A 14,420-nucleotide genomic window follows, 5' to 3' on the forward strand; every position below is an offset into this window, starting at 1 on the left:
ATTTTGGCTGTTCAAGATCAATAAAATGTGCTAAATCAGAACATGCTTCTTTTTTTCTTATGTCCACAAATAATGTGTTCTTGTTTGTGATGTACACGTGATTAAAACGTTTTATTGACGGTCAGGTCTGACTAGACCAATTTTGGACCTTTTTAGAACCTTTGTCAAGATGTGTAAACTTCAAGACTTGATTGCCTTTCACGATGTTACACAATATGTGTGTGATTATTTTAAATGCAGGCTTATATACACTTAAATTATGCAGCAACACATTTAAACACACAAATGACGACGCATTTAGACGTCCAGGGACGCGCTGAAGAGACGTGGAATTCACGGCCAGAAGAGACGTGGAATTCACGGCCAGATGACGTCAAAGACGTCGGTTCAACTTTCATTTTGGAACTATTTTTCAACCATGACGGGACGTGTCGGACGGACGTCTTTTCAACGGTCATTACACGTCCAAATGTTTGCTGGGTATGGTTTGGGCAGAGGGTTTGGGTAATTACATCCAACTCAGACATAAATGGTGACCGGGTATATTTCTGTTTTACATGCACATACATTCCATAAAAAAATAACAACGAATACATCAGGTACAACAGGTTAAAATAATGATTAAAAGGCAGTGGCTTTGCAATCACTTGACTATACTGGGCATTGTGATTATAATTTATAAAAACAAGATAAAGTAAATATATATTCATTTGTATATAAATCGTGTATTTTATAAAGAATTATAAATCCTGATAATTTTTTTCTGTCTTGCTAGACTAGACGTGCAAAAGACGCCAGTGGACGTATAGTATTCACAGACTAGACGTGTAAAGGACGCCAGTGGACGTCTTCTTCACAACCTCTTAAAAACTTAATGGGCAACTACATTAATTATTGCAGTATTAACCATGCGAGGATTAAGCGTAGCTTTTGCATATTTAACAAGGATTTCATAGAGGGTCATGATGGACTATAAATGCACGTGGAAAAGACGTCGCCAGGTGACGTCCTCTCACCCGATACACTAAACATAACTACACGAGCTAAAAGTTAAAATAACAATTATACATGCAACTGTAGACATGTACAAATGTATCTGAATGCAATTTTAGGAAATGTTTTGTGTTACATTTTTTACCGATTTATGACGTCCTGGCCGCAACTATTTTTGGCCAGGGACACGACGTTGCCGTCGGACCAATGTTTGCTGGGTACATGCACTGCTCCTCTCCGCTGGGCGCTGGTAAGCGCGTCCTCCAGCTGTGAGCTGTCGGCATCGCGCGTTCATGTGTTTTGGGGGCGTGGTTTTGGAAGGAGCCCAGAATGGAGGGGGTGGAAGTGAATGGAGATAAGTAGCTGTGTTTATTACAGCCCTGAGAGGACTACAGACACTCGATTTTTATACTCTCTTTTCCAGAGTACTTATATTTTAATTATGCATTGATATATATAGAAAGTTTAAACAAATTTGGCAAAAAGTTTTTAAAAAAATTCCTACCTACAATACCTTTAAGGACGGGTGTTCCTCCTGTTCCCGGTTGTGTAACAGGTTGTCCTGCTCTTGTTAAACCACTCGAGGGCGTAAATGGACCATTATTTACTCTCTCCTGTTTTTGGCTGAAAGCTCTAAAACACTAAACACGAGGCTTCAGTGAATATGGTTTTTATTTATTAATTGTTTTTTATTAATAAATGTGTCATTCATTTATGTAATCAAATTGTTCAGCCATGGACATGACAATCAGCTAATAGGCTAACACATCCGGATAAATAAACAGAAAAATGTTTTAATTCTGAACTGAATGATCATGCAAGCATATTTTTTTTGTGTATGTTGATTTTACTGAAAAACTGGAATGTGCACTCTAGTGTTATTTGCAGTCATTACATTTAAAAACAGATTTTAACAACAAACACACAGTCACCAAAAATATGAAGTAGCCTATTTATGTTTTGTGTGATGATGGTGTTCATATGCACCACAAGACTGTAACTATGGAGTCAGATAATGCACTGATGAAGAGCACACATTAAGGCTTATTAAAGTGTGTGTGACGCAGCATGTCGGCCTTGACCTCACCCACAACACCCTTATCTGTGTAACGTCCAGCTAGACAGAAGGTCTCACTCTGAACACTTATCAGCTCTCACAGGTCAGGGTCTCGAAAGCTTTTTTCTCACCCACTTGAATCTAGTTATGGAAAGAATTTTAGAGTTCAATCTAGAGCAATCAGGAATATGTATGTTTTACCATACTAAGAAGAGTTCTGTGATTATGTAAAACAATGTGTGAATTTATTCATGATCATTAATCAGTAGCCTAGTAGAAAAAAGAAATATGGAAGCCAATGGGTGCCGTCAACTGTCTGGTTACCAACATTATTTAAAATATCTTCTTTTGTGTTCAACAGGAGAAAGAAACCCATGCAGGTTTGGAGCAACATGAGGGTGAGTAAATGATGACAGAATTTTCATTTTTAGGTGAACTAACCCTTTAAGGCAAAACCATTGGTTTTTCATTCACTGAGCTATTATGCTTCCATTACATGCTTCTTTTTATTACGCTTTGTAACGGATAAAAACATACATGAAAATTCCCCTCTGAAATCAACTCTATCTCTGAATAAATCAAGAACTTTGAACCTGGTTTTATCCCATGTTCAGATTTCTGTTCTGAGCATTTATTCAAATTACTGCATATTAATTATAATGCCTCCTTTGAATATTTTAACCTAACATTTTAGAAAACTTATAATACATACAAATTGTCTTATTATACTGTGATTCACACAAAAATTGCCATGTACTGTACCTGATATATCTTGCGAGTCCGAATCAAATGGTGAAATTTGTGTGAATACCCATGCAGCCCTAACCACTAATGAGAATATGTTTAGGATATCATATGCATGTATGTAACCACTAATGAGAATATGTTTAGGATATCATATGCATGTATGTAACAGATGGCTATGCAAAAATGACACAACCTTTTATCTTTTTTTATTGCAAGAGTGTGGCTTAAGATAAATAAGGCAACAAATGTTTCAAATGGAAAACATACAGCAAGAAACTCTTTAAACAGTTTTACAACATGTCCAATAAAGGTGCAACTTTAACTAAAGGCCATTTAGGGAACTAGTGACCTGCTTTCATTGGCACAAGGGCGCCCGGCCCGCGTGTGGGTTTCTGAAACGTAAGCCACCTCTGAAACAAAGAAATGAAGAAAAGACAGAGACAGCATAAGCAAATAATTAGCAGGCCTTGAAGAAAGACAGAAAAGAGAAACATGTCAGACGTGACGTGCAGATGAAAGAATCAGACGCAGGCGGTTAGTGTCATGCGTTTCCACAGCTGTGAAACACGTGGCTTTCCACAGCCATAACAGAAGCTGAAAGACACTACAAGTCAAGAAGAGACCTTGCATCAGTCCACAGACGCAGTGAAAAAGACTACAAGTGAATGAAACAAAGGAGAAATATACATGAGAAGTGAATCACAACGCAGCCTGTAAACAGTGTCCTGAAACAAGCGGCTAATGCACAAAAATGGATTCAACTTTAATATATCCATGCACGTCATTTGATGATCAATCTGCAATCGCCATCCATACCAATAAACATCACACTCTAACAATCACCTTCCAGTGTCAACAAAAAAAGTCTTTTTCAAATTATTAATACTCCTGACTGGGGAAAAACTGTAACTGTAGATGTGTTACTGTAAAATATAGAAGTACAGTATTACCCTGCACTCACACATTACATTATAGGTAGCAAATGACATCCAAAGAAACCACAGTAATAGTCCAGTGAATCAGATGAAGGGGTAAAAGTAGTGTTTCTGTGTTTTGCATGATTCATAATCTTTCATTTGAATATGGCTGGTTTTCCATAGTGTAAATTTGATCACTAACAAACATCCTGGTAAACAGAGGCACTTATACATGTGCATTTGGAACTGTTCAGTGGCTCTCCATGAGAACTATACAACTAAGCCTGAGAACAAAGTATAATGCATGCATATTTGCTCTTGTTGCATACAGGGATGCACAATACATCAGTGGTCATGTTGAAAATGTAAATGTGACTTTTTAATGTGATCTGTATCAGTCTACGTAAAATAAACAGATATATTTAAATGATAAATTTAGCCAAATGATATGGAGGCGTGGTTCCGCCACGGAATACAACAATTTAAAAGATCCTTTCTACTTTTTATCTCACTTTTCTTCTCAGATGTGTGAGATATAAAGTTGCAATTGCGTGTTATAAAGTCAGAATTGCGAAATTCTGACTTTATAACTCGCAACTGTGAGAAAAATAGTCCGAATTGTGAGATAAAAAGTAGCAATTATCTTTTTTATTTTATAAAATTATCATAGGACCCCTAATTAAAAATAAAATAATCAATATATATATATTTTTATTTCTTATTATTTTTAGGGCTGTCAAATGATTAATCATGATTAATCACATCCAAAATAAAAGTTTTTTTTACATAATATATGTGGGTGCACTGTGTATAATTATTTTGTATATATATAAATACACACACATGCATGTGTATTTAAGAAAAAAATATTATTTATATATAAAATATTTATATTTATATATAATATAAATTATATATAAATCTATATACAGTATATACATGAAAATATTTCTTAAATATATACAAGCATGTGTGTGTATTTATATATATAAAATAATTATACACAGTGCACCCACATATATTATGTAAAAAAAACTTTTATTTTGGGTGTGATTAATCACGATTAATCATTTGACAGCCCTAATTATTTTGTTATATATATATATATATATTGTATAATGTATTTATTCCAATGGATCATAGTAGGTCAATTTGTTAAAAGATTGTAAAAAAAAAAACAATAATCATTGTTTTGAAAAAAAAAAAGTGTTCTGTTGTTGCACTTGTTTTAAATCTGGATTTTTAAGGTGGCCATTTTTTTGTAATCAATCTCACAAAATGTAGTTTGATATGTAATATCAGCCAATATGTATATTTTGCTTCAAAATGTCCATATCGACGCATCCCTAGTTACATATACACAACACGTGTAAGAGCAAAGACAGTCTTTAAAGCTTAAAGTTAAACTTTAAGTTAATCTCTATGGGCAACATCTGTGAAATACTGTTTAACAGAGATAATAATTGCAAAAACCAAACAAATATTATATTTACAGTAATGCACTTTCAATGGAACTATATAGAACAAGATATTAAATTGTTTTGAATGTACAACCCATTATGTTAACTAGTGTGCTAAAACCGCATAAAATGTTTGATAGCTGGTTTGTTTTAAAGAATTACTATAAGCGGTTTGATAAAAACATACTGTATAAGTATGTACAGTATAAGTAATATCTTGTCCCCTAGACTTCCACTGTAATACAGATACTATTATCTGAAGGAAGAGTCGCAGTCATTTTCTGTGGTAATGGACATTTCACAGATGATGTCAATAGATTAGCTTGTGTTGAACCCGGCATTCCTTCACAGCTATGCAGTATGATTGATTTTCATAAGAAGTGTAAACATACGAGAAGAATGTGACTTCAACGTTTATGAATGGTTAACCGAGTGAACGAGACGGTGTTTGCAGCTTGATCAGTCAGGTTTTGTAAACTTGCAGTCAAGACAAAGAAAGTCCATTAATAATTAAAAGCAGAACGTCTCCTTTAATCGTGCTCATGAAGGCAGCTCACTCATTAAAGTGCTTAAAGTTCACTCCGTGTTTGACACTTTTTTCTCTTTTTACTCAATTTGCACACACTCCAAACCAAGCCGTTTAATTTCCACCCTCTGAATAAGTCGATGTGCCAACATCTCAAGTTCAGACCGTTTTGTTCATGAAAACGTCTCAAGGTTGTGTTTTTCAGTTCTGAACGAATGTCCACTTAAAGGGACGCGACGTTGCCTGATGACGTTTCTCTCACGCCGAGACCCAGTGGCCCACGTGTTCTTCCAGCCAGTGCTGTAGAGGCTGTAGATCGAGCGGTTCGGTCTCTGCGTACATCTGGACAAGCTGTTCGTGGAGAACGGCGAGCAGAGGCAGACTCACGCTGAGCAGCTCGTACAGAAAAGCGTAATCCCCAGCGTTATCCATCAGGTGAACACCTGCCGCCCACACTTTACCATGCAGCCAGTTAAACACACCACGGGGCACAGAACACACACACTGGCTCACGTGCAGCGGCCAACGCAGGCTTCTCCTCAGAGAGGACATGATACCTGGAGACTCGGCCTGAAGATGAGTCTCGCGTTCCTCTGGACTCCAGCTAGAGCGGTCGGGGGATCCGTTAGTACATGTCTGAGGGAGAAATATTAAGAGGGATGTACTGTAAGACAACTATTGAGGAATTACGAAACATATGACTGGCTGAAGTGTGTTTTTACCGTGTGGAGATTTTGTGATCTTCCATTCGTCACTAAGGATTTCCGTTGAGCAAAGTGGAGTTTGCAGTACAACTTTCCTATAGGAGGAGAAGAAACCGTTAGTGTAAACGTGTGGTCACATCCGACACTGCTCGGAGAAATTGTGCGGGTAAAATCGAGTCGGAATCTGCGTGTTCTGGAGTTTCGAAAAAGTTCAAATCCTAAAATAAATCTGTTCATCATATAAAGCGATCGAGTCTCTTCAGGAGATCTGGATTAAACCGCTCAATTAGGGCTGGACGATTAATCGAAAAATAATCGAAACCGAAATTCAGAGCCTATAACCGACGTAATTTTACCATGCCGGTTATTTCGTTTTTTTAATCCTATTAATATTTCCGCCCACTGTGTGTTAATGTACTTTCCCCTTAAAACATATTACCGCATCACGTAACTCCACCCCGTCCAGTCTCCGATATTGAAGCAACATGAGCCCCTTTCACACAGCGCGTTGATCCCCGGAAATTGCCAGAACAAAAACACCTTCAGTGTGAACGCAAACACGACCCGGGACTGATGCCAGGTTGGGGACATAGTAACATTGCCGTGTTCAGTCCCGGAACGCGCGCTGTGTGAACAAAAGCCGTAATCAATGCCGTGTCGTAATGATGGTGCTTAAGCCGGGATCGTTCGCCAGCATGAAACGGTACGTAATGCGCTAGTTTATGATCGAATCAGAGAAAAAAAAATGCACAAGCGTGGAGAGAGAGAGAAATCGCAGCTCACAAGCAAACTATAGACGCCGCTGAGATATGACACGTGTCTTTGCGGGTTGTGTGTGAACGCACTCTCTGATTCCGGAAAATCACTGGCAGTGTGAATGAACCAAAGTCAAATGAACCCGGGTCACTTTATCCGTGTATTTTCCGGAATCTCTGTGTGAAAGGGAACTCAAACACTGAGTCAACTCAGCAACAGGAGCCACTTGTACCAAAGAAACACGCGAAAAAAAGAGAGAGATTGACAAACACCCAGCAACAAGTGCCTCCACACTCCACAAAGCAGGTTTCGATAAGCATTTACAAATGCTACACATTATGAAAAGTAGGGATGGCCCGATACCGATACTGGCATCGGGGATCGGGTCGATACTGTCCTAATATACTCGTACTCGTACTCATAAAAATTCGCCGATACCACGCACCGATACCACATACATTTTGCAAAACGAAACTGGCCGCCGCGAGTGCTTTGTCGAGGTGAACTGAGGCATAGGAAAGTATAATGTCGGCGGTTTGGGCTCATTTCAAGATAAGGGGTGATGACAACAGCAAGGCAGACTGTGAGTTATGTTCAGCTAAGGTGTCGAGAGGAGGGAAAGAAAGTACATCGTTTAACACCAGCAATCTAATTAAACATCTGAAGACGCATCATCTGATGGCCGAGCGCGCGCGCGGGCGGTAATGCACTCACTCTGTGTGTGCGGTTTACGGGAGAATAAAACGATTCGCGGGACTCCCGCAAACTAGAAATATCTATGAATAAAACATAAAAACTAAAAGATTTTTATTCATCTCTTGCAGAAAAGCAACAACAAAATAGAAACGATTTACAGGACAGAGTTTCTATTCATAACATGGTTACAGCGTTGAGCGATGTAGCCAATCACAGACATATGTGTTGATTTCTTGAACGCAATGGCCAATCAGAAGCATTTAAGATAGACTACCCTCACCGCTCAAAACGGACTTTTTTGTTCAGTGCTGAATTCTGTATGCTGGCAAATCCTCTAATTATAACAAACAAAGTGTGGATATTATGAAAGATTGATTGTGCAGTCAGCTTCATTGATAATAACAGAGATGTGTGAGATCGCGAGGAACTGTCAGCTTTTAGGATTTATTAAGGGAGCGCACTTTGCGCGCATTCAGTCATGCCAGACCATGAACGCAGTAGCCTGCTTGCTTTTATGTTAAATTAACAGTGGTTTGTGTGTTAATACATTTATTATTTTACTCATTTTTATTTATTTTTAGACTTGTTAAAACAAGCAGAGAAGAAAAGAACCTTGTCTTCTAACCTGTGTTCTAAAATAGTCGTCTTCTTTTCTGGGAGCCTATTACTTTTGCGGTAGAAATATCGGTATCGGTCCTCGGTATCGGCAAGTACACAAATGTAAATACTCGTACTCGTATCGGTTTGAAAAAAAATGGTATCGGGCCATCCCTAATGAAAAGGATTGTTTTTTTGGTTTTATACAAGTTATATTTTACTTTTAAGTTGGCAATATTTACAATAATTTATTTTGTCTACAAAAAGAACTATTTTCTAAAAATTTTGGAAACTTTAAAGAAAAAAATATTAAAATAATCGTTCAATAATCGTAATCGAGGTAACTTGTTCGATTAATCGCGATTATGATTTTAGCCAAAATCGTCCAGCCCTACGCTCAATTCATATGGATTCGTTTTACGATTTTCCACTTTTTGAGGCGTCAAAGTGGTAGTTGCGTAGCTGTCAATGGAGGGACAGAAAACTCTCAGATTTCATCAAAAAGATTCCGAAGATGAACTTAAGTCTTACGGGAATGACATGAGAGTGAGTAATTAATGACAGAATTTTCCTTTTTACGTGAACTATCCCTTTAATAAACTTAGATGCCAACTAGCGTTTCTGATGTGGATCTCGTTGTGATTCTCCGTGTGATTATCACAAAGACCTGACCTATTTTTGCAACGTAAGAGACAAATGCTTGAATTTAAATGGATACAGTAAAGAGAGATTTTTTTTTTTTAATAATAAAAAATAAAATAAAGGGATACAGTAGTTCACCCCAAAATTAAATGGTTTTCACATCATCTGATGTCTGTTTGTTACACAAAGCTATCAAATGGTTTTAGAAGACTTGGAATATAGTACAGCTTCATGATTTTTTGTTTAAGAGAGAGATCACGACTCTCCCATGATTATGAATAGACTAAACAAAATAACATGTCTTACAAGAGGTTCTGACAAAATGTTAATTGTTGGAGTCTATTTAAAATATTTAACGAATATGAATTCCTTATTATTATCATTTTAACAATCGGTTTGAATGAATGATTCAATAGCCATGTTTCCATCCACTTGTCAATCGAATTATCTGAAGTTCGGTAAAAAACCTCATGTGAATAAAGCTGGTGAAAGTGTGTTTCCATCCAACGGCTTTAAAGCTTTAAAAACCTGTGCGTAATGACGTCACATGCTGTTTTGCGATCGAATTGGTATATCGAATTGATTTGAGACATGTTAAGGTGTTTCCATTCATTTTCTCACCGAATTTCACAACATTCAAGCCAACATTTGCGAACAAAGTTTTACTAGGCAAAATGGATCGCGCCATAATAACGTTTCCATCCGCGTTTATCGCATAAGCCGTATATCGATCAAGATAAAATCCGATGAGACCGATCGTATTTCATTTGAGTCGATATTCATGAAATTCAATCGAATTTTACTGTTTCCATAAGGCATTTTTCATTCGATATCACTTAATGCGGATAAAAACGTGTGGATGAAACATAGCTAATGACTCACTTATAAAGACTTCACTTGTTTCATCGCTGGATGAATCAGCATTTTTGAACAAATCTCTTGAACGAATGATACATTTGTAACAGTCACTTGACGCCACCTACTGGTGTAACTAATTGATAGTCTTTAATTGAAGCGTCAAGTCACTTTCAAAAGGTGATTTACTCGATTTTGATCACTACAGTAGACATCAGTGTTTATATCCGAACTATAAAGTTTCATCTCAGTACTCGGGTTTGAGCGACATGACAGTGAGTAAATGATGATTTCATGTTCATTCAGTACCTTCCACCGAATCGAAGGAATGTCCTCCCTGGCGCAGCGGAGCTCTGCATGTGTCGCAGCGGAAGCATTCCCTGTGGAAGTGGAATCCCTCAGCGCTGAGCCTCTCCACTACAAACACACGCTTCTTACACGCGTGACACACATCACCCAGACTCTGAGGAAATTCTCTTTTTAAGGAAGGCTAGGGGATACAAAAAAAAAAGACAAAATCTGGTCAAGATAGTGTGAATTAAAGTATGCTGAAAATAACCCTGAGACTAAACATCCAGACTGTGGAAGGGGTCATACTTAGGCTATGTTTACACGTAAACGATCTGAAGAGAAAACGCAAAAGTGGCGTTGCGTTATCACTTTTTATTCTGCGTTTATACGAGCGTTATGGGTGGGAAATCCGCGTGCATATGGTGACGCAAAAGTGTGTGAAATTCGATGTAGTATGCACTCCAGGCGGCTAGGTGGCAATGTGAAGCACTGCCACACAACACCACCACCGTGAGCAGATTTGCGTTTTTACCGTTTAGACGGGAACGCGACGGTGGAGCTTTTTTAAGATTTCCACTCTGGAGGGTGGCTTCACTTTTTTGCGTTTTTAAGCCACCAAAACGCAGTTGCCGTGTAAACGAAAGGCACATCCGATAAAATATTTTTACGTTTTCACCCGGAATCGTTCTTGTGTAAACGGGCCCTTAAAGTATATAAATAAATAAAAACATAATGTGATGAAAGCATTGACAAGTGCAGATTCATTCACAAAACATTGCCTTCTTTTATGACCAATCACTATGATAAATACCAGGAAAATAGTATGTTTTTTTTTGCAGCATACATTGTGCATCGAAGGATGAACAACTGCAATCGCCAACATTTAAATAACATTTATTTCTGAAATTATAATAGATGCTAAATGTACATGACATTTGATGTGGGGTTGCATTTCTTCACCATTACCATTTTCATAAAGTAGTAGGCAGTATACGGTATATACTGTGTAGTATGCAAATCTGTATGACATTTTTGGTTGCACTTTATTTGACATTTTGTGCACTTACAGCATCTTACCTAAGAAAATACTGGTAATATAAGGTAACTACATGGGTTAAGGTGAGGTTTAGGGGTAGATTCAGTACCTAGTTTAGCCTGGTTAAAACCAGATCATTCTCAGTTGTAACTGAGTTATGGTCTGGCAAAGCGTCATAGACAAATCATTTCCAGAGGGGCGTCACCAACGGACGTCGCGGATAGACCTAAACCCAATCAGAGCGATGAAGGAGATGACGTATGCAGAGCGGCGGAGAAACATCTCCGAGTGTTGTTCTTTACTCGGTTTTTAACAAAAAGGAAACGTTCAAATCGCTTAAAACAGACGCAATAGCTGATTGGAACGAGTGATGTTCGACGGCGGCATCCATCTTTGTAATGTAGGCTACAAAATCTGCTTCAAAATCCCAGCGCTGTCGTCATCGTGTAAAGCCCGCCCCAACGTTTCTGATTGGTGCCTCGATTACGACGGATTGGAAATGGGCTTGAATGAGCTCTTTGCCAGACTAACTTTCAGAGCAAATCTAAATTTGCCGGAAGTTGTCTGGGTTTTCCCAGGCTATACCTAGTTATTACCCAGTTATTGCAATAATATGTTCATGTGGAACAGGACTGTAAAAATAAAATGCTGCCAAATTTTACATCTAATTGCTCAATTTCGATGAGTAAACATTGTAACATTTTTGGAGCTTGATAGTACCAGTCCCCATTCACTTTCATTGCATAGAAAAAAGCAGCTTGGACATGTCTCCTAACATCTCCTGTGTTCCAGGAAAGTAAGAATATCATACAAATGAGGGTGAGTAAATGATGACAGAATTATTAACGTGAACTGAAATGCACGAGATGACCACATGATTTCATAAAAATCCCTTTTGTTCTGGTTTAAACAATTATCTGAACAGTTGATCTGAGGCTTACCGGAGTGCCTGAGCTGCTTGGCTGAGGCCTGTGATCATTCTCGCAGAGCGTAACCAGAGCGTCACCTCTAGCGCCCACTAGAGACACTCTGCCTACTGTGCGCTAACAGCCAATGGGACAGAAAGTGGAGGAAAGAGAATGAAACAGAAGGACAAAGCAATTATAAGGCGAAGCATGAGAAGACATGCTGGGGAAAATCTGAGAGAAAAGAATCCAGAACACCTCATTTTAGGCAAATTTGAACGCAGTATTTTTGCCTAATCTTATTGCATTGCTTGTCCATGGCAGTTTCAAAGTGACGTCCTATGACTGGCGTGTTAAACAGTTAAAAACATGACTTTTGCAACATTTTATGTTGTTTAATGCATGTATCACGCATTAAACTGTTAAAATTGCGTTTGAAACTTACTCCCCCTTTTACTAAACTCTACCATAATCCTAACTGATAATGTGAGCAAAAACAAATCAGATGAAAATGCATTTGCTGAAGCAACCATGCCATTTTAGCTTCCTTCTGCGAAGCTTTGAGCTCTTTTGTGGAGTGTCCAGACTTGTGTTGGACCCAAGCGGCCCGGATCACATGTGCAATGCTGTACCAGGTGAGCTACCGAGCAAGTTTACTGCGTCAGAAAAGCCATACATATGGAGCTGGTTATGTGATGCAAATGTCAAAATGTATTAGTTTACAAAGCATGCACTGTGGTAAGACATAACATTGGTGTTTTACTGCCTTTACTGTTCATTTCTGCTGGAAACTGCAGTAAAATATATGTATAGGTACGTTTTTGGAGTTCTGCAGCAATGTAGAGTCACATATTTTTCACTTACGCCTGGGTTGGGTTTATAGTATGTAGGTGCCTCCCCATGTTTTGGAACAGAACCCGTGTCTTTTAGCTCAAAATGAGGGTTGTCAGTCAATCTTGAGAAGCTAAAACTCCACAAACTCCTATGATCCAGTAACTCCGAACCGTTCAGTTAGAGTTTCAGGTCAAGCATCTGGCAATGGAAGAGAGGAATGCTCTCTCTCCCTGTGGTCAGCTGGAATGTGAGGATGCTTACAGCCAAGTGTGTGTGTGTTGTATTGGCACGTTCTCATTACAAAACCAACCATGTGAAGAGAGACAGTCCATCAAGGAGAGCTGGGGCACTGATCAGTGCTCTCCAGTCCTGCCTACAACATGCCAACAATCTCACGCAAGACTCTCGATCCAGCCAGAACGCATATCATGCAAGTCCTGGGAGATTGTGGATAAGCCTCATTCCACTGGTCATGTACCTGTTTGGGAGCATATGGGTCTCCATTTGATTGAAGAATGTCTGTTTGTTTTCTTACAGTAAAGCCTCGCTCACACTACAGGAGTTTTAAAATCCTAACCGATTTTGAAATCTGGTTGCAGCTCACACTTTAGGAGAATCTTTGCAGATTTTCTTACCTCAAATCTTAAACATGCTCACACTACAAGATTTGAAAATCGTGGCGCATCACACACTACACAATGTTATTAAGATTCGTGCCAGAGAAAGCGCCTCACGTGATCTCACGCAACAGATCGGAAGCGGAAAGGTGGATGTAAACAAAATATCTGTCCTTCATATCAATTCATATTCGTGAAAAGGTTGCCGTGTGACCAAGGAAAGCGAAATCTTAAAAAAAAAATCATCCTTTTAATAAGGATATTTCTAATGAATGGCGTCAGCTCTGTTCAATACAAGGAATCAATGCCATAGATCTCTATAAGGTAAAGCATCAGCAGCGTTGCTCAATGCCCATTGCTGCTCAGCTGAGCATTGTAAAGTGGAGCTCAAAGTTCAAATTAAAATAATTAACAGCTTGTTTCATTTAACCTATCTTTGAATGAATATAACTTTATAATGAATATAAATATTTTATAATGAAAATATTTTTGTGTAGGCCTAGGCCTAATTCTGTGAATTACACTGTGCAAACCAAAGTAATAGCCTACAGTAGATACTACCCACCGGATGAAGAAAGGGCTCTCAGTCTCCACAGAACATAAAATATTCATATTATTTTATTTTTCGTGTTGGCATTTGAGGAAAAAACAATGTTACGGACATGACCGCTCTAATCGACTTTAAAATATGCTTTAAAACTTTCACAAAGACATCAAACAGAAAGCACAAAACCTTTCTTTAAATCGAATTTCGTTTTGTATTAATTGTATCTTAATTTTAAACAAT

At 38.2% G+C, this 14,420-nt stretch overlaps 1 protein-coding gene across 13 annotated transcripts in view; it reads right to left on the bottom strand.

Annotated features, from left to right (window-relative positions):
- Positions 1–2,987: 2,987 nt before the first annotated feature.
- The window catches only part of mical2a (microtubule associated monooxygenase, calponin and LIM domain containing 2a), an 84,230-nt gene continuing 72,797 nt past the window's right edge, over positions 2,988–14,420 (bottom strand). For 4 of the 13 annotated variants that reach the window (XM_056265814.1, XM_056265810.1, XM_056265809.1 and 1 more), the window contains 5 exons: positions 13,495–13,553; positions 12,219–12,320; positions 10,260–10,440; positions 6,423–6,499; positions 5,930–6,336 (listed from right to left, as the gene is read on the bottom strand). In XM_056265814.1, coding sequence (XP_056121789.1) covers positions 5,959–6,336; positions 6,423–6,499; positions 10,260–10,440; positions 12,219–12,320; positions 13,495–13,553 — 797 coding nt within the window. In that variant the 3' untranslated portion in view covers positions 5,930–5,958. Of the gene's footprint in view, positions 3,208–5,929; positions 6,337–6,422; positions 6,500–10,259; positions 10,441–12,218; positions 12,321–13,494; positions 13,554–14,420 lie in introns of those variants that run through there. The other 9 variants (XM_056265818.1, XM_056265816.1, XM_056265812.1 and 6 more) reach the window with 5 other exon arrangements.

Source organism: Rhinichthys klamathensis, unplaced genomic scaffold, assembly GCF_029890125.1.
Source record: "Rhinichthys klamathensis goyatoka isolate OS25496 unplaced genomic scaffold, OSU_Roscu_1.1 h1tg000240l_1, whole genome shotgun sequence".
Classification (NCBI taxonomy): Eukaryota; Metazoa; Chordata; class Actinopteri; order Cypriniformes; family Leuciscidae; genus Rhinichthys; species Rhinichthys klamathensis.